The 26,829-nt window shown below is 35.3% G+C and overlaps 1 protein-coding gene across 11 annotated transcripts in view; it reads left to right on the top strand.

Annotated features, from left to right (window-relative positions):
* Positions 1–26,829, top strand: part of CEP170 (centrosomal protein 170) — a 136,555-nt gene that overhangs the window by 56,444 nt on the left and 53,282 nt on the right. For all 11 annotated transcript variants that reach the window (XM_040263585.1, XM_040263584.1, XM_040263581.1 and 8 more), the window contains exons 4-8: positions 755–833; positions 12,492–12,550; positions 12,646–12,808; positions 14,606–14,740; positions 23,049–23,525. In XM_040263585.1, the coding sequence (XP_040119519.1) occupies positions 755–833; positions 12,492–12,550; positions 12,646–12,808; positions 14,606–14,740; positions 23,049–23,525 (913 nt within the window). The remainder of the gene's footprint in view (positions 1–754; positions 834–12,491; positions 12,551–12,645; positions 12,809–14,605; positions 14,741–23,048; positions 23,526–26,829) is intronic.

The following is a 26,829-nucleotide window of genomic DNA, read 5'->3' as shown; positions in this document are numbered from 1 at the left end:
GAAAATTAATTTTACCTCTTTTCACCTGCTAGAAAATTTAATAGTATACCTAGTATGTGTTCTAGGTAATTCTATTCTTCTGTTACTATTTTGGTCATTTCCACAGTAAAAAATAATTGATAAAATGAAATAATTATGGGATGATGATGTTGATGAAACAGTATTTTGAGATACAGGAAAAATAATGCTTCTATAATGTATCTTAGATTCATGTAAGGGTCTTGTTATGTATCTTAAGTTCTTAAAAGCGTCCAAAGGACTCATATGGCAATTGTAAAATAGAATGAGTTTTATTCAGTTTTTTAAGTAAATTTTCTTTTTCTTCTTTAAAAGACTTCTAGGAAGAACCTCAATCCTTTACCAATAATTAAAACTGTCCAGAAAAGTTAAAATTGAGTCCAGTGGACCCTGATATTATATCTAGAGCTAAATATTTCACCCTTTACAATTTCTAACTTCAAGTAGGATCTTTTCTTGGCACCGTTTTTAGATGCCTAAATTTGTCTTGGCAGCATAGTAGACTTAGAGGAACTGCAAGTTGGTTCTTTGTGTGTTACTTGTAATAGTAATAAAGGGCTTAGTATGAAATCATTTATTATGAAATCATTTATTACAAGATGCATTTTATGATGATACACAAGCTGTATTAGCCACCTTTCGATCTATACTTTACAGTATAAGGTTTGAATATTTGTTTGTCTAAAATATAATAATTCTTCAAATATTAACTTAACATCTTTTTTTTCTCTTGTAGACTTTTGTGAATGATGTTAGAATTCCAGAACAGACTTATATCACCTTGAAACTTGAAGATAAGTTGAGATTTGGATATGATATCCTTATATGATTTTGTGCATTTATTAAATTTATTAAAAAATCTTTATTCTGGTATAAATTAAACATTTCTTCAGACATAAGAATTCATAATATAAGCATGCTGGAAGTCTCTTTGCCCTTCCAAATTAAAATACATGTTTAAAAATAATACATTTTCTTTCTGCTTATTATGCCTGTTCCTAAAAACAATGCTGGAAAAGTTGATGGACTGTTTTTTTCCTCCTCACTCTGTATTATAGTTTCAGCAGAAATATTCCTGCAGTGCCATTACATATTCACTTTGGGTATCAAAGAATGTAACTGGGTAGAAGACAGAGTGTGTAATAGTAGCCAAGTCTAGGGATTTATTTTTCCTGGTTACATGATAATGGCCAGGTCAGCCTCCAGGAGGCATGGAAAGAAATTAATGCTGTCTTTCCTTCTGTTTCCATTTTTACTCCATTTTATGCATTCCATCTCTGTTGCCTGTTTAATTCAAAATTTTCCATATCCTATGTCTTTTGAGACCTATGCTCCATGATTAAGTACAGTATGCATTTAGCATATATGTAAAATTCTTTTGTTTGAAAATAGGATTCTAAGAACTGAATAAGGACATGATAGTCTTCTCCTAGTAAAGAATCACTAGTGAAGATAAGGGACCTGACTGGATGAACAAGAATAAAAACAATTATATTAATACAGAGTGGAAAGCTTTGTAAAAATAATTTAATTAATTTAGAATTAATTAAATTAAAGAATTTGATTTTTAATTGAAATACAGATATTACATATTATACGGAACTTTTTTTTTAATCTGCACATTGATATTAAGGACTCTATCAAATGTACTGGCAACTGAATGGACTGTTATCACTCTAGCAGAGAAAATGTCTCAGCTAAGGAGAGTTGATACTTAAATGTATTAACACTTTAAAATTGTTCTTAGAGCATAATTAGTTTTTTTAATTTAACTTAAAATTAGTGAAAAAAATAATTCTGTAGCATATCATATATAATCTTTATACTTGTATAGCCAAACCAGCATTAATCATTAATACTTTTGAGTTGTATGTTTTAAATCCTTAAAAATATATACATATATATTGAGCACAATGATTAGGAATTAACATTAAAGCCTTGATTGATGGTTTGTTTTCTACCAACATAAGTTTCATCCAAAAATAAATACAAATATATTTTGAATTTAAATAGTTCCTTCAGTCATTTGACATTAGCTGTTTGAAAACATGAGAAAATAGTAGGAAATGGGTTTCAATAAAACTCTATAAAGTTTACTTTGAATTTTAAATTAAGAAACTATTGAGAAGCTACTCATGCTTTTATAGATTGTATAATCATTTCTTAATAGTGAGCTAATATTTCCTTATATACTTGCTCACAGTATGTCTGTCAAAAAATTCTGGGACAAATGTTTTGTTCCAAAGGACTTTTTCATTGTTGTAAATCAGTGTTAAGCCAGACTATCCAGTCCCTCAGGTTAGACTCAGTTGATTTCATTATTTAAAAATAACCTCTCATATTGCTCATGATTTTGGAACACTGTCTATGAATGAGCACTGTGCTGTTACAGTAGCAGAAATTGTATTATATAGGATGAAATTTTTAAAACAAATTTTTGCATATTACATACACCAGACTGAAGCCATTATTGTGCTTTATTCATAGTAAAATTAAGTTTAATAGTTAACTAGTTTACAGATTGTTATACCTTGTAGTTGAAAATTGTTTAATTAAAATGCCACAGCAACAGAAAGAATGTTTACCGTGAATTAAGACTGGAAAGAACATTTACCATGAGTTGAAACTGGAATACAATTTATCTGCCAAAAGTATTTTTTTTCTAATCAGAGTAATTAAGTGATTTGGAAAAGCAAGTAGTGAAATATCCAAGTTTAAGAAATGACTGTAAACTCAGGAAGTATAGTGAAATGCTGCACTTCAGAAACAGGTACTGTATCTCCAGGTGGCTAGCTATGTAGCAGATAAGTAAGCCTAAGTTTATTTATTTTATAATTATTTATTGAATGTCTCCCATGTGCCAGACACAGTCCCCACAGTATGAGGATGTTTTATTGTTGTTTAGTCATGAAGTTGTATTCAACTCTTTTGTAACCCCATGGACTGTAGCCTGCCAGGCTCCTTCCGTAGGATTTCCTGGGCAAGAATACTGAAATGAGTAGCCATTCCCTCTCCAAGGGTTTTTCCCGACCCAAGGATCAAACCCACGTCTCCGGCATTATAGGTGAGTTATTTACCACTGAGCCACCAGAGAGCCCCAGTCTGGGGATACAGTACTGATAAAACAGACCACAGGCTCTGTCCTCCTGGAGCTTACACTTTAATGGGGTTGGAGGTAGCTGACAGCACACACAAAAAGAATGATAGAGGGTGATAAATTCTATTGAGAAAAAATGTGAATGGGATACAGAGAGCTAGTGGTGGTGCATGAGAAAGGTACTTTAAAAAGGCTGTTCATGAAGTCTTCACTGAGAAGCCAACACTGGAGCAAAGATAAGGAGAAGGTGAAGGTCAGCATCTCCAGATATATCTGGAGAAATTGCTCTTCAGGCAGATAGAGAGTTAAATGCAAGATTTAAACCAAAACCTGTTTGCCATATTTGAGGAACAGCCTTGAAAAAAAGTCAATGTGGCTGTAGCCAGTGAAAGGTCAGAGCATATGGGGAACCAGAATGTATCACCTTAAAAGGCCACTGTAAGAATTTTGGCTTTTAAGTGAAACAGGGAGTGATTTAGAGGGTTTGATCAGAAGAGTGAGGTGATAATGACTTACATGTTTAAAAGAATCCTCTGGTTACTCTTGTTCAAAGACTTAAGGATGGGAGTGGGCAGGAGTGGTAAGAGGGAGACCAGTTAGAAGGTTGTTATGATAGTTGCAGTAGCTCCAGGTGAGAAATAATGGAGGTTTGGACCAGGGTGATAGAAGCAGAGGTAGTGAGAAATGATAGGATCTGTACATGTCTTGTAGATGGAGCCAGTAATATTCCTGATTAGATTGGATATGTACTAAGAGAGAGAAAAGAGTCAGGGATGAATCCAAAATTGTACAGTTGATGTAAACAATTAGAAAAATGGAGTTGCCATTAACTGACAGCATATTCTGTAGGTAAAGCAGATATTGTGGAGAAAATGGGAAAAATCTCCCCCCCCCCAGTCCATTTAAATTTGATATACTTGAATTTGGTTTAATTGAATTTTTCAATTGTTAATGGTTTCTGTTTGACTTTTACTGTCATTATTAACTTCTTCCAGGTGAAAGCTGAGATCATTCGAGACCTTTCTTTTCTAATATAGGCACTTAGTGGTATAAAATCCACACCCCTGCGCCCCCCCCGCCCAGTACAAGCATACCTTAGAGATACTGTGCTTTCAGTTCCAGACCACTGTAGCATTGTAAGAAGCCAGCCACACAAATTTTTTGGTTTCCCAGTGCATACGAAAGTTAATGTTTAAATGACATTGTAGTCTGTTAGGTGTGTGATAGCATTATGTCTAAAAAATTTGTATATACCTTGATCAAAAAACTGCTTTATTACTAAAAACTGCTAGCTATCATCTGAGCATTCTATGAGTCATAATCTTATTAAAGACGCAAGATCTTGCCTCAGGGTTGATGGCTGCTGACAGGGAGGTGGTTGCTGGGAGCTGGCGTGGCTGTGGCTGTTTCTTAGAATAACACAACAGTGAAGTTTGCCACATAGATTGACTCTTCCTTTCATGAGTGATTTCTCTGAAACACACAGTGCTCTTCGATTGCATCTTACCCAAAGCAGAACTTCTTTCATAATTGGAGTCAGTCTCTCAAACCTTACTGCTGCTTTATCAGCTAAGTTTATGCAATGCTCTAGATCCTTTGTTGTCATGCCAACAGTCTTCACAGCATCTTTACCAGGAGTAGATTCCATTTCAAGAAACTGCTTTCTTTGCTCATTCATAAGAAACTTCTTATTCATTATAGTTTTATCATGAGATTGCAGTGGTTTAACCACATCTTCAGGCTCCGCTTTTAATTCTAGTTCTCTTGCTATTTCTGCTATCTCAGCAGTTGCTTCCCCCACTGAAGTCTTGAACCCCTCAAAGTCATTCATGAGGTTTCGAATCAACTTCTTCCAAACTCCTGTTACTATTGATAGTTGACCTTTCCGTAAATCATGAATGTTCTAATGGCAACTAGAGTGGTGAATCTTTTCCAGAAGGTTTTCAAATAACTTCCCAGATCCAGCTGAAGAATCACTGTGGCAGCTGTAATCTCATGTATTTGTTCAATAATAAGACTTGAGGTACTTCCCTGGTGGTCCAGTGGCTAGGCCTTCACACTCCCAATATTGGGGGTGCAGGCTCAATTCTTGGTCAGGGAAATAGATCCCACATGCTGCAACGAAGACCTGGCACAGCCAAATACATAAAAAGTTTTTTTTTTTTTAATAATAAGGCTTTAAAGTCAAACTGTCTCCTCGATTCATGGGTTGCAGAATGGATGTTGTTGTTAGCAGGCATTAATTTTGTACATCTCCATCAGAGCTCATGGGTGACAAGGTGCATGGTCAGTGAGCAGAAATACTTGGAAAAGAATCTTTTTTTCTGAGCGTACGTGCATGCTAAGTCTCTTCAGTCGTGTCCCACTCTTTGCGACCTCATGGACTGTAACGTGCCAGGCAGTAGGTCTCAAACAGTGGGCTTAAAATATTTAGTAAAAACAGTGTTGTAAACAGATGTCCAGTCACTCTTTATTATTTCATTGGCAGAGTACAGGCAGAGTAGATTTAGCGTAATTCCTAAGGGCCCTAAGCTATTCAGAATGGTAAGTAAGCATTGGCTTCAACTTAAAAGTCACTACCTGTATTATCCCCCCAACAAAAGATTCAGCTTGCCCTTTGAAGTGAAGTCATTGACTTCTCTTCTCTAGCTATGAAAGGGTGTCTTCTTCCAAAGAAGACTGTTTTGTCTACATTGAAAATCTGTTGTTTAGTGTAGTCACCTTCATTATAATTATCTTAGCTAGGTCTTCTGGATAATTTGCTATAGCTTCTGCATCAGCAGTTGCTGCTTCACTTTGCACTTTTATGTTATGGAAATGGCTTCTTTTCCTGAGCTTCATAAATCATTCTCTGTAAGCTTCAAGCATTTCTTTTGCAGCTTTCTCACCTCTTTCAGCCTTCATTGAAGAGAGGGCCTTGCTCTGCATTAGGCTTTGGCTTAAGGGAATGTTGTGGCTGGTTTGGTCTTCTATTCAGATCACTAAACTTACTCCATATTTACATTAAATCTGTTTAGCTTTTTTACCATGCATGTGTCACTAAAATAGCACTTTTAATTTCCCTCAAGAACTTTTTCTTTTCATTCACAATTTGGCTGTCACATGAGGCCTATCTTTGGTCCCGTCTTGGCTTTTTTTTTTCCCCTCAAATGTCCCTCCATCTCTCTCTCTTTTTTTAACACCAAAAATATTTTGCTGTCTTGACTTTTGACATGCCTTCCTCACTAAGTTTAGTCATTTCTATCTTTTAACTTAAAGTACAAGATGTGTGACTCCTCATTTCACTTAAATGTTTAGAGGCTGTTGTGGGGTTATTAATTGGCCTAACATTAACGTCGTCATGTCTTAGGGAATAGGTAGGCCAGAGGGGAGAGAAAGAAAGAACGGCCAGTTGGTAGGCCAGTCAGAACATGCACAACATCTATCAATTAAGTTGACCGACATATATGGGTGAAGTTCATGGTGACCCAGAACAATTACAATAGTAACACCAAAGATCACCGATCAGGGACTTCCCTGGTGGCCCAGTGGTTAAGAGTTCACCTTCCAATGCAGGGGACTCAGATTCGATCCCTGGCTGGGGACCGTGCACCACAGCTACTGAGTCTGGGCACCTCGATAGAGAGCCCATGTGCCACAAACCCACGGACCACAACAAAAGATCCCACATACTGTAGCAAAGACCCCACATGCTGCAGCTAAGACCCGACACAGCCAAAAATAACTTTTTTAAAAGATCACTGATCACAGATCCCCATAACAAATATAAAAATAATGAAAACATTTGAAATGTGCAAATTACCATACAGAGATACAAAGTGAGCAAATGACATTGAAAAACTGGCTCCGATAGACTTGCTAGGTGCAGGGTTGCCACAAACCTTCAATTTGTATGAAACACAGTGTCTGCAGAGTACAGTAAAGGGAAGTACAATAAGTATGCCTGTACTGCTTTAACATGCAAGATACTTTCTAGTTTCTTTTTTGATCTTTGTTTGAGTTGTCTTTGTTACTTAGTTTCTAAATATCTGGAATTTTTCTAAGGGACTTTCTGTTATTAATTTCCAATTTATCCATAGTGGTCAGAAACATACTTCGTGTATTTCAAATCCTGTCCTGTCACGCATGGTGTATCTACTCTATCTTGGTAAATATGCTCTGTGTACTTGAAAAGAATGTGCATTCTGCTCTTTTTGGGTGGAGTATTCTATTAGGTCAAATTAGTTGTAGTGTTGTTCACATTTTCTGTATTTTACTGATTTGTTGTCTAGTTGTTGTGTCAATTATTGAGAAAGCAGTATCAAAATTTCACACTCTGGGTTTGTTTCTCCTTGCAGAAGTATTGGCTTCATGTAATTTGAAACACTGTTTCTAGAAGTGTAAACATTTAGGATTATTGTGTCTTCTTGATGAATTGACCCCCTTTATAATTCTAAAATGCTTTGCTTTATCTGTGATAACATTTTTTGTGCTGAAATCTGGTTTGTCTGGACATTAGTTTTGGATTGGTATTAGCATGGTATATTGCTTGCATTCTTTTACTTTTAGCTTATTATTGTCTTCTTTATATTTGAAGTAGGCAGCACATAGTTGGTCTTAGTTTTTATTCAGTTTGATCATTTTTGCCTTCATCTGGGGATTTAGAGCATTCATTTAATGATGTGGTTATTAAATCTATCGTATTGATATTCATGCTCTATTTGCCCCATCAGTTTTTTCTCTTTTTCTCCTAATTTATTTTGGATTATTGAGCTTTTTTATGATTTCATTTTGTCTTCTTTGTTATTTTATTACTGTTACCCTTTTTTTTAAAAAAAAATAGTGGTTAAGATTTTATAATTTTATCTTTATTTTAAGCTGTATCTTCAAATTATGCTACTTCACATACAGTATAAGAATGTTAACAGTGGTATACTTTCGTTTTTTTCTGTCCTGATCATTGTGTTGTGATTGTCATACATTTTATTTCTATATATGTTACAAATTGCATTCTACATTGATATCAGTAAAGCATCAGTTATCTTTTAAAGAGGTTTAAATAATAAGAAAAATAGATTTTTATGGCCATTGTATTCATATCTTAAACCACTGTAATTACCATTTTTTGTGCTTTTCATCCTTTTTTATATTGATAGACCCACATTTTCATCTAGTTTCATTTTCTTATTGTGTAAAGAATTTCTTTTAATATTTCTTATAGTACAGCTCTGCTGATAATTCTTTCAGCTTTCGTGTGTCTGGAAAAGCATTTCAGGTTAGTTATTAGAAGTTATTGTTGCTGGACATAGAATTCTAGATGACGTTTAAGTACTTTAAATTTGTTATTCTCACTTACATTGGTTCCCTTTTCCCCTGGTTTTGAGCAGTTTGATTTTAATGTGCCTTTGTGCAGTTTTCTTCATGTCTCTCTTTTTTTTTTTTCCTCTCTCTCTTTTAATGGTAAGGTAATAGATGTACACAAAATTTTATTAACTTGCCTATAGCTATAGAGTTAGTAAATGACAAACATGGAAGTTAACCTTGGCATACCTACCCTAGAGTCTGCTTTGTTAAATTTTGATATCTATGGTGTACTGCTTTTGTTGAAAAGCCAACAGTCAAATTTTGTTCTTTTGGGTAGGGATACTTTTATTTATTTATTTTTTTTGAAAAAGGAAATCTATTTTTATTATAAATTTAGTATGATGATCATATTTGTAGAAGGATTTCCTATCACATAATACTAATGCATGACAGTGTCATTGGAGAGTAAACATTTTCTTTCAGAGTAACTGACAGTTTCTAGCTATAAGATTCTTTTTTTTTTTTGACCTTCATTGTTTCTGACAGGATATACATGGTTTTGAGTTTTTGAGCATGTTGGATCTGTGGGTTTATACTTTTAATCAGATTTAGAAAAAAATTCAGCCGTTATTTTTTTAAATTCTTTTTTCTGTTTTCCCCACTTTTTATCCAAGGACTTCATTTAAATGTATATTAGGCTACTTGAAGTCATCTCCTAGCTTCCTGAGGCTCTATTTATCATTTTTTTAAAGAGTATCTGTTCTCTGTGTGTTTCACTTTGGGTTGTTGTTATTGTTGCATTGTCTTCAGGTTTACAAAACTTTTCTTTGGCTGTGTCTAACATGCAATTTCCCTATCCAGTATAGTTTTCAGCTCTAAAATTTGGATTTTGTCTTTTATATCTTTCAAGTCTTTACATATTTTTTAAACATATGAAATATAGTGATAATTAACTGTTAAAATGTTTGTTGACATTTGTGTCAGTTCTGGGTGAGTTTTGATTGATTTTTACATTCATTGTTTTGACTGAATGACAGACATTGTGAATTTTTTTACCTTGTTGAGTATTGTATGCATACTTTTGGATTCCTGTAAATATTTTTGAGCTTTGTTCTAGGACACAGGTTACTTTGAAATAGTTTTATCATGTTGAGTCTTGCTTTCCTAAATTTTTTTGAACTTCTAAGATTAGTCTGGGGCTAATTAATTCACCATTACAGAAGCAAGACCTTTCTGTATACTCTGCTTTAGGGGTCAGCAAGACCCCTGGTAAACCTGGCTCTCAGCCTGTGTTTGTAAATAAAGTTTTATTTGTACACAGGCATATCCACTCATTTACATCTTTCTTTAGCTGCTTTTGCACTATCATAGCAGAGTTGAGTGGTTTAAACAGAAATCATATGGCTTCTAAAACCTAAAAAGTTTACTGTCTGGCCCTTAATAGATAAACAATTTGCCGACCCCTGCTTTATCCAGTGGCCCATTATACATGAGGTTTTCCAGCTTGGCTGTTGTGATTAGACACTATTCCTGGCCCTCTCTGAGTAAGGGGCACTATTACTTCAAATTCTTTCAGGTGGTTCTTGTCCCAGCCATAGTTATGAGTTTTCTCAAATTAATGTGGGGATCAGTACCCAACTGAATACTTGAGCCAGCCCCTGTAACAGTCTCCGGAATACTGTTTCTGTGCAGCTTTCTGAGCTATAGTCATCTTGGTCTGCCCAGACTCTCAACCCTCTTTTCCTCACAGCTTAGAGTCTGGCAGGTTTGGCCTTGCTTACCCCTCCCTCCAGTGTGACTTGGAAGCTCTCTAAAGATACTGAGTTAGGGCAGTGATTGCACTCCCCTTGATTTGTTCCTCTTCACTCAGGAATCACTGTCTTTTGCTACCTGGTATTGATTGTCTTTGCAAACCATTGTTTCACCTATTTTTTTCTGTTTTTCAGTTGTTTCTTATTCAAAGAAGTGTGGAAATAATTTATAAATATTAATGATTTTTAGTAAATAAGATTTAAGTAAGCATGTAACTTTTTCTGAAATTTTTTGAGATATAATTGACATACAGCTGTAGTTAATATGACTGTATTATGTATTTTGTAACTTGACATCATAAGTAATTGTACTTTAGATTGTCATTTTTCTGAATTAAGCAAGCTAAAAACAGTTACCTGGGTCTGTACCACTAGCAAGATAGTAGCTTTGAAGGTGAAAGCTGGAGTCAGAGCAGTCTTAAAAATCTCATAGTCATACTAGAATTCTCAGGTAAATTCATAACTTAAACAAGAGAAATCTTGAATTCTTTGGTCTCCCACACAAAAGGTTTTTGGTAAGGCAGAGTATGTGAATCTGAGTTATACCCTCTTTATAAGTTTTCCTTGATCCTAAAAAAGTGTAAGAGGATGCCCTAGACTAACTTTGAGGAATAGACTTAATTAAAGCACTCCCAGGAGAAACTTGAAGCAATAGAAAGCACTCACAGCAAGCTAAAATCATTTGTTTCCCATTGAAAAATAGAAACGACTTTCAGTATTTTTAAGATGGTGTTTTCCACTGTAAATGTAGGAATGCAATGAATCTTCTGCAGCTGTTAATGAGTTTTTTGGGAGTAAAACAAAAGCTTACTAGAATTTTTACTTTAATTAAGTACTTAACTATGAACTATATATAGTCATATATACCAGTAATCAGCATATATACATAATAAAAAAGGAAATTTTTTATTATTTCACAGTTACTGGAAGCAATGTAAAGTGATAAGAAAGCCCTGGACTAATATTCAGTTGACTAGATTATTATCTTGGGTTCTGCTTCTCTAGTCCTCAAGTTCCATATGGATGGAATGGGAAGGTGGGTTAATGGAATTGAATAGGTATTCCCAAAGCACTTTACAATTCTAGAAAATTCTGAGTTTTTATTATTTTAATGAGTAGAACTATGGATCAAATACTTGTAAACAAGTTTACTGCTTGTTATGCATGGGAAGTCTATTTTTCTCCCAAGTGGTCATGATAATTATAGCTTTTTACCCTTGAAGTCATGGGTGCTCTGAACTGATAAAGAAGACTAGAATTTACTATGTGGTTACAAAAGTCCTTTCATTAAGGGGTTAAGTAATGGTGAGAAATGTGACCTCTGTTGTTTAGTGAAAGATCTTTTTAACATACAGAGCCATTGTTCTTTTTGGCATAATAATGAAAGCATTCATTATATCTAGCACTTGGTTCTAATCTGTATAGAATCAGTTGTTTGATAATGTAATTTGACCCTGATTGCAATTCATGGGGGAAGGAGTGGTTGCAGTTGCTGTAAAGACCCTAATTATAGCATTTCTTTTGCACTTTCAAGATGAATTTCATTTTTCTCAGTGCTTGTGAAGTAGGAATAATTGAATTTCTTCAGGATTTACTGTTGGGTAATCCCTGATGGAGAAGGCAGTGGCACCCCACTCCAGTACTCTTGCCTGGAAAATCCCATGGATGGAGGAGCCTGGTGGGCTATAGTCGATGGGGTCGCTAAGAGTCAGACACGACTGAGCGACTTCACTTTCACTTTTTACTTTCATGCATTGGAGAAGGAAATGGCAACCCACTCCAGTGTTCTTGCCTTGAGAATCCCAGGGACAGGGGAGCCTGGTGGGCTGCCGTCTATGGGGTCGCACAGAGTCGGACACGACTGAAGCAACTTAGCAGCAGCAATCCCTGATGACACTTCGTTTTAGATTTTGTGATTAGCTGTCAATATCATTTGACCCAGGTGCTTTTCTTCTTTGTGGTCATGTTACTGTTAGTGAGAACTGAAAATGTCTTTTGTGCTTAGGTTAATCACACAGTTGTTTGCTTCTTGAAGGCCATGATTATTACCTAAGTTTGAAATTACTTGCTAGACTTTTTAAGATTTTGTTTAGTATTAAAAAATTTTATATTTGTGAACATAATTTAACATTTAAATTTTTTTTAACATTTAACTCTTAAGGGAAATATGGTCATTCTCTTATTATAATTGCTTCTTGAAAATAGGACGATTTATATATTATCTTTGATTATTTTAAGCTTATCAGAGTTTTGAAATTATATTCTTCCTTAGCCCTGTTTACATACAAATCTTTTCACTGTAGTGCGAGGAGAAATGAGGGTCCCTGAAGAAGCTCTCAAGGTAAACATTTTTACTTATTTCTTTTGTAAACCTGCCATTTAGTAGGGTTGATTTCACTCATGGATATTTCACTTCCATTTTAAACTGTTTTGTAGCATGAGAAATTTACCATTCAGCTTCAGTTGTCCCAAAAATCTTCAGAATCAGAATTATCAAAATCTGCATGTGCCAAAAGCATAGATTCAAAGGTAGCAGATTCTGCAACAGAAGTGCAGCACAAACCTACAGAAGCACTAAAATCTGAGGAGAAAGTTGTTGGTAAGTTAACTTCTTTGAAAATACCATGTTTATTCTTGATTAGGAAGAAATTGCATGCTTTGTTCTCAGAAAATTGTCCATGTCCTTATAAAAATAATTAATGATAATGACAATTTCAGAGTGGGTTTTAATGCAGCCAGTGCTTCTTAGAAAGCAGTGTAGAACATAATTGTATGGCAGTTGTATGTAGGTGTATTTAGTATATTTATTTGAGGAAAGTAAATATAATTTACCTTATAGTATTTTTATTAATTCATGTTTGTCTGCTTTTTCCCACCTAGATTATAACTGAAATGAATGAAAAGGAAATGTCCAATAATGGCTACATTATCATAATTATTATGATATGTATCATATTACAGTAGGAGCTTTAAGAATATTTTATATACATAATCCCAGTCATACAAAAGCAATTTTTAAAACTGCTGGAAATTACCAAATTGCTCAAATATAAGCTTTTTAGTCCAGTTAACAACTAGTTTAAATTTAGTTACTGTGCAGTGTCCTTAGGCTTTGAAATTTTTTAAAAACAGTCACTTATACCAAAATTTAGTTTTGTCTTTTATGTTTAGACTTATGAGACATTTCTGTGTGCCAGTGAACAAGTTGCACTTTAACTAAAAGCTATTGGACTCTAGCAGTTTATATTACTTAGATATTAGCCAGCACAAAATTTGTTTCTCGTGTTCAATATTGAATGAGATCCACAAATACTATTCAACTTAGAGTATTTTCTGCTATCTAGACTATGCAGTTAACCCTTGAACAGAACTGGTTTGAACCGTTGAGCAGCTGCTGCTGCTGCTGCTAAGTCGCTTCAGTCGTGTCCGACTCTGTGCGACCCCATAGATGGCAGCCCACCAGGCTCCCCCGTCCCCAGGATTCTCCAGGCAAGAACACTGGAGTGGGTTGCCATTTCCTTCTCCAGTGCATGAAGTGAAAAGTGAAAGTCAAGTTGCAGTTGCATCTGACTCTTACCAACCCCATGGACTACAGCCTACCAGGCTCCTCCATCCATGGGATTTTCCAGGCAAGAGTACTGGAGTGGGTTGCCATTGCCTTCTCTGTGTTGAGCAGCACTATTTTTTAAAAATACAGATTTTTTTCAATAGTTAATACTACAGCACTACACAGTGCACATTGGTTGAATCCATGAATACAGAACTGCTTCCCTTGTGATTCAGATGGTAAAGAGTGCCTGCAATGTGGGAGACCCAGGTTCAATTCCTGGGTCAGGAAGATCCCCTGGAGGAGGGACTGGCAACCCACTCCAGTATTCTTGCCTGAAGAATCCCATGGACAGATGACCCTGGTGGGCTAGAGTCCATGGAGTCACAAAGAGTTGGACATGACTGAGTGATTAGCACATAGGAACTGTGGATTTGGAAGTGAAAGTTGTCGAATAAGTGTTCTGCTCTTTGCAACCCATGGACTCTAGCCCACCAGGCTCCTCTGTCCATGGGATTCTTCAGGCAAGAATACTGGAGTGGGTTGCCAGTTCTTTTTCCAGGGGATTGTCCTGACCTAGGGATAGAACCTGGGTCTTCCACATTGCAGGCAGATTCTCTACCATTTGAGCCACTAGGGGAGCAGGCTGACTATAAGTTACACTGTGCTTGAATTTTCAACCGCAGAGAAGGTGGAGGCTCCTAAACTCTGCATTGTTCAAGGGTCACCTGTACTTTGTTTCTCATTAAATCAACTGGGCAATTCTAGAATTCTCCAAAAGCATGTTTGTTTGTTTCTTTGTTTTCCTGTTTCATGTGCTTTAGACAGATTTTCCCCACTTCTTTACAGATACTTCTGCCATGCCCCGTGGTACTCCGTTATATGGGCAGCCTTCATGGTGGGGGGATGATGAAGCAGATGAACAAAGACCTTTCAAGTCAAATGGCAAACCCGAAGAGAAAAATCACGAAACTGGAACATCAGGTAAAAAATTCTCAGAATATGACATTAAATGGTTTTAAGGAAGAACATACTATCAAAGTAAAAATCTATTTATTCTTAAAAGTGGTATCTCCTATTATTTAAATGATGTAGTTTAATAATATGGTTGGGCATTTTGAAATAATTATTAAAATGTTCTAACTAGACCAAAATAGTAAATGCAGATTAACTTTGTGTGTTTTCACTAGATTGACAAGCATATAATCATTTTTTAAATGAAAAATTTTTATTATGTTCAGAATGTATGAGGTTAAAACTTCTTTAGAATCTCAGTGTGCCTAATTTTGGGGGGTATGATAGCAACAAGATTAGCTGTTAAGCAGCCAGAGTGAAGAAATAATTCTGAATCACATATTCAGATTAATAGTCAAGGAACATATTCTTTTGTTGCTTGAGAAATTTAGTAATGAACTAAGTCAAAAGCCAGAAAATCAAGATTTCCAGGAAATAAATGGAAGTATCAGTTGTCTGTTACATAAGGACTTGGCATGGACATCAACACTGATGGATGGAGCAGCCGGTTTCCTTGATAATGGCAGATAAGGACCAGACCTGGAGGAATTAAGTACAGGCCCCAGGGAGCAGTATGTAAAGCCAGCTGTGACTCTGAGCCAAGGATAGATTTCATCAGCACTCCTGTCAACTTTTTACCTTTCACTATAATTCTACAAGATACATAAGACATTTTTCTTAGCTGGAGAATAAGAACACTGGTTCTTATTCATGAATATACTCTAATTTTACCAGGATACAAGTCTAAGAAAGCTGGCCTTATCAACTTGCTCTTAAAGTGCCCCAAACTAAAGTTGTCAACTTTGCAAATAAAGTCCCATCTCAGTTTTCTTATTTCTGTGGCCAACACAACTTTTTCTTCATGTTCAAGCTCAGAAGCTTAATATTATTTAGCATACCCTCAGATGCAAATAATAGAAATGCCACCTGATAACCAAACAGGATGGAAATGTACCAGCTTAAATAATGTACCTCTTTAGAATTGGTTAATGCAGCATCTCAGTGGCATCATCAGCTAGTGTTTTCTCTCGGACTCTCAGCCCTTCTGTTCAATGGCTGCATAAAGTTTCCCCTAATACTCACAGGCTGTTTGCCAGTAGCATTTGGGTGCATGCTACTTTGATTACATCCAGTCAGAAATAGCAAAGGTTGCTTCTAAAAGACCCCCTGGAAACTTTCCCCAAAGTTTTTAATGCATCTGTCATTTCATTGATCTCTCATGGGTTCAGGAGTAGATCACATGCTTATTTCTGAACCAATCCCTGACAAGGGTTATGAGATTATCCTTAAGCCAGTCTTACCTACCCTGAAGCTAAATGTGGGGTTAATTTTCCCTCAAGGCACATGAGTTGTATCAGGGATGAGCAGATACCTGGGAATGTTGGAGTTCTTTTTTGGAGGGAGAAATAGGAAATGGATTTTGGAAGACAGTCAAGAATGTCTGCTTTATTTGAAATTTTTGTGTCTTCCCTTCCTTTCACTTCATCTGTTATATTCTCTTATGCTTTTTTTTCCCCCATTGAATCATAACTGAACTATTTCCAGTTTCAACCTTTCTGCAGTTCAATTTGTGCAATAAATCTAAGCTGTCCTTTATTTCCTTTGCTTAACAAAGACTTTATGTGAAGATTTTATATTTTCACATAGATTTTATGTCAGAGTTTCTAACTGTATCCCACTTTCCTTGGCCTTGTATCCCACTACAGTTGTTTAGTGCTCTCCCAGTTCATTCCCACAAAAATTAGACTAATTACTGCCTTCTCTTCTCCCACAGGAGTATATACACATAAATCCAGTAGTATAAAATTCTAAATGATATGTCTGTGTATGTGTATCGTAACACTTTTATATAGTATTTTGTGTGTATTCCTTATCTTAACTGCACATTTCTTACTTCAGGGATCACATGTTATATTATCATGTGTACTAGAGCAACCCAGGAGAGAGAGAGGGAGGGAGAAATGGAGGAAGGAAGAGAGAGAAGAGTGAGGAAAAAATGTACTAATTATTAGGGAGTTAAATGAAATATAGCATAATTTAATGTTCCCAGATTGTAAAAATAATTGTGATAGTGAGTTTATCTAGCCATTAAAGATCCTTCTACCCAAAACAACTTCTGAAATCTGAAATAAATATCTTGTGGAACACAGTGAAGTGTAATTGTAATTTTTGTACTGGAGACAGAACTATGATTTATTAACAACAGAGAATACTTCAGTGGTGTTTACTTTATCCAGACACTCTTCTGAGTGCCCTATGTATATTTAATCATTTAATCCTCATAGCTGTACCTGAAAGTAGTTACTGTTATCATACCCACTTTATAGATAAAGAAGTGGCAGCACAGTGATGTGAGTTTATTCACAAGGTCACTCAGCTAGCAAAAAGTGTAGCTGGGATTCCAAGCCAGGTGACCTGACTTACAGAGTCCATGCTGTTACCCACAGTTAACTTTTCAGCAGTCATTACACACCCACCCACACACATTCAAAATCATTCCAAAAGAATATACTTGGTAGAGTATAAAGTCTAAAACAAACACCCCCAAAACAAATTGACATAAAAATCAATCCCTCATGCCTCAGCATAATAAAATGAATTTCAAGCTATGAAGTATCTGGTAGTAATTTCATCTATGTGAATGAAAGTAAATTCTTAAATGATTACCAGCTTGTGTGGCCTATCTCATTGAGTATCTTTTCTGCCAGATGACAAAAGCTGCTTCATAATCGTGGGATTATTTTTGAGTTAAAAGGAATTTAGTGATTTACATATTTTGTTAAGAAGCTTAAAGCACTCTGTCAGATTCAGCTGATTAAAAGCTTTAATGAGAGTCTCATTTACTTTCATATATTAGCATCAGGATGTGATTGTTCCAGATACATCATTTGTAGTTTTTTAAACTACTGTAGAATGAGGGAAACAGTTTACAAGTCTGATATAATTATGATGCCAACACGTATAGTAGAGTGAAGTTTGAAAATTAAATGCTGTTTCATTCGGTCATTGTGAAATTAAGTTTTCTTTTTTAGTGTTTAAAATTGTGAAATATGAATGATTAGTTTATTTGTGCTCTAAGCATGCTTTTCTGGTAAAAACAGAAAGTGATTTGCTTCTTCATTACCAGTTTATAGAATGTAGAATCTTGGTTGTTGTCCTTTAGTTTCTAAGTCGTGTCCGACTTTTTGTAACCCCATGGACTGCAGCGCACCAGACTCCCCTGTCCTTCATTGTCTCCCAGAGTTTGCTCAAACTCACGTCCACTGAGTCAATGATTCCATCCAACCATCTCATCCTCTGTCACCCGCTTCTCCTCCTGCCCTCAATCTTTGCCAACATTAGGGTCTTTCTTTTCCAGTGAGTTGGCTCTCTATATCAGGTGGCCAAAGTATTGGAGTTTCTGCTTCAACATCAGTCCATCCAAATATTCAACGTTGATTTTCTTTAAAATTGCCTGGTTTGATCTCCTTACTGTCCCAGGGACTCTCAAGAGTCCAGTACTTATTTTAAAAAGTGAGCATTCCAGAAAGGATACTAGAGTATCTACTCCCTAGTAACTTATGTCCCTTTCTATGGGTCCATGTGTATCCAGAATCTCTTACCGATTTACCTTAAATTCCCCAAAACCCTGGAAGCAAATATTAGAGCAGTCAAGTTCTCCTGAAGTAGTGTGAATATTTTGAGTCCTGTTAAAGGAGAACTTGTCCTCTATTTAGTTCAGATGTGTTCTCTGACCTGCTAACATGGTTTAAACATTTTTTAAGTTACAATTAAATGCTTTAAAGTGTTGCATACATTTTGAAAAGGTTGCATACAGCTGTGAAGAGTAGATTTTTGGCTCTTTTACACTGATTTTTTAATCTAATTGAACTAAATTTAAAAACTTTAGAGTTGTAATTCCTTTTTGGTAAAAGGAGTTTCCCAGTCTTTGTAATTTGAAGTACTTGAATATACTAGGTTGGATGGATATTCTTAAGTAGAATTTGCCTTCATAATTACAGTCTTTGTAAGCATCTTGAAATAGCTTAATATTTCATGTAATTTAGTACAGAAAAAGGAAGGGAACATTTTTTCTAGATTATGTATATCATGAGATTTCCTGGAAAGTGACACAATCTTAAAATGCCTTAAGAACTTAAGGATATTGCTCTTCTGGTTTAGATAACCATAATTGATTCTATCATGATCATTTATTAAATACTCTTAGTTGAGATTAATAATTAAGTATTAGTATGAATGAAAATTATTCTAATAATATTTTATTCATACCAATGTTTCATTATTAATCTCATTAAGAGTATTTAGGGCTTCCCTTGTAGCTGAAATGGGAAAAGAACCTGCCAGCAATGCAGGAGACCCGGGTTCAATCCCTGGGTTGGGAGGGTCACTGGAGAAGGGAATGGCTACCCACTCCAGTATTCTTGTCTGGGGAATTCCATGGCCGGAGGAGCCTGGAGGGCTACAGTCCTTAGGGGTCACAAAGAGTTGGACATGACTGAGTTTACTTTAGCATAAATAAAACAGGTTTTGAAGGCAAATTCATGTTAAATTCATAAATTTCAGAATGATTTTTACCAGTACTGAGAAAGGAAAGCTCCTTTATTTTTCTATATTAATTTAGAAGACCCTTAATAATTTCTCTAGTGGGCCTACAATCCCAAGTATAGTAGGCCCACACTTGATCTGGTTTTATCGTCTTTGGCAAAATGATTTCCTCTACTAATGAATTTTCCAGATGACCAAACTTCACTTTTACAATTGCAATTTTGTTTTTTAAGTTTAACCCTTCCCTAAATTTCTATTTACTCATGTCATTTCCTTAAGCAAAGAAGGCTGAATATAATTAAAATGTTTACTTTATGACTCAGAAGCCTCATTATGAATATCAGTAATTGAACTATATGTTACAGTAATGTCCTTGGGAGACTTGATGTAAGACTGTTTGCCTCTATACTGAATGGTTATGAACTACTGTGTTTTTGAGCCACGTCTGCTCTTTATTGTTTTTTGACTTATCTCGACCAGTTGACTCATTTTCTGAGTGTAGTATATCTGACATTAATCCTTGCTTTTACATACCGTCCAGATTTGTCACATGTAAGCTGAGTAAATAGTCAAAAAAAAAAGGTTCTCAATGAGGAACTTTGCTCATAGTAAAGATCACAGATATGAGGATATGGGTATTGCCATATCTGTCTTGGGTTTTTTAGAGTTAGATGTTTGGTTTTAGTTTCTTGTTTCCCTAGTTAGCTGTGTTGGAGAGTTGGGGGAGAAAAAGTAAGAGAAATATTTATTTGTGTGCCTACTTTGTGGCCGACTTTTTCTGGGTGACTTATGCTATCTCAGTTAATACATACCTCACTGAATCTTCACAACAATCTTACGGATGGGTATTATTTTCTCATTTTACAATGAGAAAAATGAGAATTAAGAACTGTGATAGAGGTAGGACTTACCTGATTTGAAATCTTCTTCCTGCTTTCTGCTAAACCAGGCTGTTTGACTATAATCATCAGATCATAAATGCTGTCTGTCTTTCTACTCTGTTGTGCTACTTGACATTGTTAGATAACTGATTACTGGATAAATTGGGTGTTAGCCTATAGAAGTCTCAGATTCTAATCTTTAGAGGAAAGTCAGTTTTGAAGTAGGAATAACTTAGGAAATAATAACCTTAAAAATAGTTACGTGCAGTTGGTAACCTCTGCTTATTAATGTGTTAAAAAGTGAAAGCATGTTAAAAGTATGTGAAGTTTTTCTTCTCAAGGGAGGAAAATTGAGAACATATTCATTTGAATCATTAGTGACAAGTAGATGGTAAATGCTATATCCCTGGGCCAGCTTGTTGCAGTTACTGCTTTATAGTTTAGTCACGTCTTTGAGCATTCAGGTAGTGGGGGTAGGAGACTGCCGCTTTCTGTCTTCAGTGTTACCCTGTTACCTGTGAGGATGCGGAAAATGAATGAATGAGGTCAGGTAGATAGGAAAGATAGTTCTATATGAAATTGATCAGGCACAGTACATTATTACATTAGTAAATAAACCAGTGTATGGAAAAATAAAACCATCAATTTATCAATATATAGAGAGCAGACAATGCATTTTACTCTCATGGTAATTCTAATTGACAGGCCTTCAAAGTAAACATTCAAGTGGACATTTTAATATTAAGGAAAAAAATAAATGAGCTCTTTAATAAAGAAGTTTTTGGAACATTACTTAGGTTATTAAGAATCTTATATATCCTCTTCTAGGTAGTGTGTAGAATTACTGCTTTGATAGTATAGAGTTTTTCTGATACAGTTTTTAAATTTTCATTGGTGAGGAAAAACTAAGTAGATTTGACAAGGATAATTTTACTGTTAAAAATTGTTTTTGTTATATATTCTGTTTACTGTCTATGTAATATTTTTCACTTTTTTTAATTTCCGGAAGTGGAGCTTGGGGTCTTTATTGCGCTGTGCCCTCCTCCAGGGATCTTCACAACCCAGGGATAGAACCCAGGTCTCCCACATTGCAGGTGGACTCTTTACCATCTGAGCCACCAGGAAAGCCCCAAATACTGGAGTGGGTAGCCTATCCCTTCTCCAGGGGATCTTCCCAACCCAGGAATCAAACCGGGTTCACTTGCATTGCAGACGAATTCTTTGCCGTCCTCGTTGGTTGTGTTTTACACTGGAGATGATTCTTAATTTGGAACTTCTCAGGTGGCGCTAATGGTAAAGAACCCGCCTGCCAATGCAGGAGACATAAGAGACGTGAGTTTGATTCCTGTGTCAGGAAGATCCCCTAGAGAAGGGAATGGCAACCCTCTCCAGTATTCTTGCCTGGAGAATCCCATGGGGAGGAGCCTGGTGGGCTGCAGTTTTTGGATCACAAAAAGTCGGACATGTTTGAAGTGACTTAGCATGTGCGCAATACCTTGTGCCACACACTGGACTGTAGAGATGTTGCTGTTCCGTTCTTGTATAATCTAAAAGCAAACAGTTTTATGACTGTTTCATATTCAGAGTGTTGCTAAGAAACTGAGTATAGCACCTGAAGAATTCCATCAGTATTTAATATTTGGAAAAATGTTTCAAGAGACAAAATGCTCTACCTAATTAGAAAATTACTATAAACAACTTTGTCCCTCATATATTCTTTCCTAATAAATTATCTGTAAATGATTTTTCTATCAATGTGTTTTTAAAAGGAATGCTCTTTTGAGCTTTAGGGAAAGAGTTTTTATTTGAATTCATTCTTTACCATCTTTATAATAGTTCTTTTGCTTCCTGAAAACCAAAGCAGTTTAATCTTAATTTTTTTTGCATTTATAATATCTGATAACAGATTTAAAACATTTCAGTTATCATTTTCATTTATATGCCTTCACATATTTTATATAGAGATGCATTTATTTTCATACCTTCTTATTTGTCTCTGAGGCAACAGAGGAATAGTGTTCCAGAGTTACTTGCTTATGCCAACTCTTGTTGGTGATCTGAGATTTATAATTCAGCTTTCCTCTAAGGATTTTTGACAGTTGGGCATATCTGCTGTATAGAAATGTACATGAATTTTCTTTTGGAATTAATAGGCTGGCAACTGAATTTTCTATTTTTAACTTACTTCTTTCACACTGCTGCTTGGATTGCATTTTACAAGCAAACCACATGTCTTTACTCATTCTTTTCTTTATAAAATGTTATCTGTCTTCTTGTAAGGATCACACATTAGTAATATTATTTTTGTCATTCTGAAAGTAATGTCTCTGAATTGTGATGGTGAAGAATGGTAAGTAAAATCATCCTGTCCAGAATGTTGCTTATGTATTAACCTCATGTTTCTTTCTTCATTTGAACACTTGTTCTCCTTTAGGAATTTACTTGTTTTTGCAATATTTCATCCTGCTTACTTGATAAGGAAATTCATATTTTTTTCTCTATATATATGTACATTGAACATGCATCTCCATCTCCATTTGATTTCATTTCTTTTGTACTTTTGATGATTTCTGGATCCACATTGGAAACAATATAGACCTAGCCATGCAAAATCCCATCTCTTAACTGCTTTGCTATCCTTTGCACTGCTGCTTGTCTTGCATCTATTGGTAACAGGAATGCCATGTTTATAATCAAAATTATTTCTCTTTTATGACATTTGTCATTCTTTTTCATCTAAGCAGCGATCTGCCTTCTGATTCCCATGGAGTAATGGAAGTGGCCATTACTATACTCCTTCAAGTTCTAGAAGCGCCCCAATATTTTGAATTTTCTCTTATTTTTCTTATTAGGGTGCAGCATAGATGCCAAGCAAGTTGAAGAACAATCTGCAGCTGCAAGTGAAGAAGTACTTTTTCCTTTCTGTAGGGAACCAAGTTATTTTGAAATCCCTACAAAAGAATTTCAGCAACCATCACAAATAACAGAGAGCACTATTCATGAAATCCCAACAAAAGACACAACAAGTTCTCATACAACAGGTGCAGGGCATGCTTCATTTACCATTGAATTTGATGACAGTACCCCAGGGAAAGTAACTATTAGAGATCATGTGACAAAATTTACTTCTGATCAGCGCCACAAGTCAAAGAAGTCTTCTCCTGGAACTCAAGACCTGCCGGGGATTCAAACTGGAATGATGGCACCCGAAAACAAAGTAGCTGACTGGCTAGCACAGAACAACCCTCCTCAGATAGTATGGGAAAGAACAGAAGAGGATTCCAAAAGTATTAAAAGTGATGTTCCAGTTTACTTGAAAAGGTTGAAAGGTAACTTTTCAGAACTTCCTTTTTTATGGTTAATTTCAGTCTTCAGTTACCAAACTATGATTAGAAAAATAATTATATGATATAAAGCTGCTGCTTCTGCTTTTTTGAAGGTTTATTTGATCTTAAAGTTCAAAAGCCAGCCATTCTGCCCATATCCAGCTTACTCATTCAGAACAGTCTGCCTTCATTTTCTTGCCAAAACCAAATTGGTTTTGTAAATTTATATGTATGCCATTGAGACTTCCCTGGTGGCTCAGACGGTAAAGTGTCTGCCTACAATGCGGGAGAGCAAAGTTCGATCCCTGGGTAAAGAAGAGCCCCTGGAGAAGGAAATGACAACCCACTCCAGTATTCTTGCCTGGAAAATGTATGCCATTACATATGTTTCTTTTTCCTGTGGAAATATTCATTCATTTCACCAGTGGAATTCCTTAGAAGACTGTTCTCATCATTTTCCTGATTTAAGGAAAATACATGTTTAATTCTATTCTCTACTGTGTGCTTCCTGTAAAATGTCAACATGTAGATTTTAAATGTTTTAAGTTACTGAATTATGGGCTTAGAGTTCTACTTTGGCAGTATAGTCACATTGTTGGTGGAGTGTTTCAGACTGTTCTCAAGATACTCATATCATGAAACAAATTTTATTTAGAGATACTAGGAATTCATTGAATTAAGAACTTTTTCACTAGTGAAAATTGCAGTCAAATGTTTATTTTTGAAATAATTTTAAATGTTTTATTAAAAATACTTGACCAAATACATCAGAGTATCAACTAATCATTTTCCCCCCATTGGTTTTGCTAGTTAAATTTTAATTTAGAATTTGCTGAATACGATTTATGTTACTATATCTTGATTTTATTTAACAAGCTTACTGTAAGGGAAATGATTACATGTTAATCTGATCATTCTGTTACTATACAAAAAGTTAAAGAGCTTTAAAAGAATACTTGTTGAGGTGAGAGTGTATATTACCTTATATCTCTAGCCCTTTCCTGGGATTTGAGTATGTGATAGGTACTCAGTAATTTGAATAATCAATGAATGACTTCATTATCATTGACAAAACTGACCCTGGTTTAACCTGTACTTTATGGTTTGGGATTCTCTTCACCTAATAGAAAAAATACCTATTTCATATTTGCTTCTAAGGCATTTCAAGATTGTGAGATGGTGTGATTACCTAATTCTTTGTCGGGGCCTATTACCATATTTAATTATCATAAGCAGTTACCTGGCATATGAACTTTTGACATGTAATTGTTATCTTTACTCCTACTAGATAATAACATATATAATTGAGACCTATATATATATATAGGTTAAAGCATACATATAAAAGCTACCCATTTGTAAACTGATCATTTTTTATGGATTGGGTAAAATAAGACTGATATCCTAGTATAATGTAAAAAGTAGTGTAAACTTTGAAAATTTAGAAATAACATGTTCTTTAGACCATCCTTAATAAATGTACACAAATGAGCTAAGATATAAATCACCATTAAAAAATACCTTTATGGAACTTTCCTGACATTCCAGTGATTAAGACTCTGCTTCCACTGCAAGAGGCACAGGTTTCACCTCTAGTTAGGGAACTAAGATCCTCCGTACCATGTGGTATGGCCAAAAAAAAAAAACACTTTACTATACCCTTTTATTGTAACTATAATTTTACTTATAATGACTATTTTCTGTTTTAGCTGTTATTTTGATTCCCGTTAGAGGCATTAATGTTCACATTCAGACTGTATTCATATATTATGTTAGATTTTTAAAATCCTTACCAGAAATTATACAAATTATTATTATCCATCAGAGTTGATTTATAGGTAGATATACATTCCAGTATGTTGCCATTGCATAGAACCCTACTTTTAAATTTGCCTTCAAGACATTTTACAAACCATCTAAGAAAATGTCTTTGTGAATATGCCTCATTTTTGATCCCAGATTTATCCATTTTATTTTTCAAGATGTATTTACAAATGACATTTTACTTTCCCCCAAAGTTAGAGCTGCCATCATTAGATAAAGATTTTCCACAATTTAAGAGATCAAAAGTATATACCTAGTCTCTAAATAAATATAAGTATAGCAAATAGAAACTATTTTACAATAATTAGACATTCAGCAACTGCTTAGATCAGTCAAAAACTTGAAAGTAGGCAAAACAAAACAACTTTGCTCCTGCAAAAGTGAAATGCATGTGCTTTGGGACAGTGAAGATAATAATGTTCACAAAGTCCATACACTTTACCCGTTAGGAGAGTTGAAGCTTCTTTTGGCCACAGCTACTGATTAGTTATAGTCAATCTATCCTAAAAAATACTAGAAGAATTTCAACATATTAATGCATGATTAATGATAGACAAAACAGAAAAAATCTTAACAGTTCCTAATGGTGTTTCTGTTAACTAAAAACAAAAATTGCAGTTTTTTCATCTGATCAGATGTGTTATCTTGTATAACACAGGGAAATGAAAAAGAAGAGTAATTTTCTACAAAGAAAATAGCTAATCTGTAATCTTTTAACCTGTAACTTAAAAGATACTGAAAAGACCTGACACCAGATAAGCACCAAATTTTTATATGTTGTTACAAGAATTATCGTATAAGTATGTCATAACATATGACTATATTTTATATATGTGTTATAACATGTATAACTATGTTATGTAACTTGTTACAAGAAATAATATAACTAACACTGACTCTATGGACATGAGTTTGAGTAAGTTCCGGGAGTTGGTGATGGACAGGGAAGCCTGGCATGTTGCAATCCATGGGGTGGCAAAGAGTCAGGCACAAGTGAGCCACTGAACTGAACAAGAACTGAAGTCTGTAAAGGTGATGTTTTCATATTGTGTGAACGTGAAGTTGCTCAGTCGTGTCCGACTCTTTGCAAGTCCCCATGGACTGTAGCCTACCAGGCTCCTCTGTCCATGGGATTTTCCAGGCAATAGTACTGGAGTGGATTAGGGATCTTCCCAACCCAGGGATCGAACCCGGGTCTCCCACATCATAGATAGACGCTTTACCATCTGAGCCACCAGGGAAGTCTGTCATATTGTGTATGTTTGTAATATGGGTTATCTGGTCCCATTACACATGAAATATGGGAGTTTAGTTATTTACAGCTCTTACAAACTGGATTCCTTTTCAGTATATCCAGTGCAATATGAAATAGGTTGTACAATGTCCAATTTTCCTGAGTTTTGTATTTGATCTAGTGGGTTTGTTTGCGTCTGCATTCCATCTGCCTATCCTTATCCCTAGATTAATTACCAAGGCAGGAATT

This window comes from Oryx dammah, unplaced genomic scaffold, assembly GCF_014754425.2.
Source record: "Oryx dammah isolate SB20612 unplaced genomic scaffold, SCBI_Odam_1.1 HiC_scaffold_21, whole genome shotgun sequence".
Classification (NCBI taxonomy): Eukaryota; Metazoa; Chordata; class Mammalia; order Artiodactyla; family Bovidae; genus Oryx; species Oryx dammah.
The sequence above is the reverse complement of the archived record's forward strand: the minus strand, read 5'-3'. Positions and strand labels throughout refer to the sequence as shown.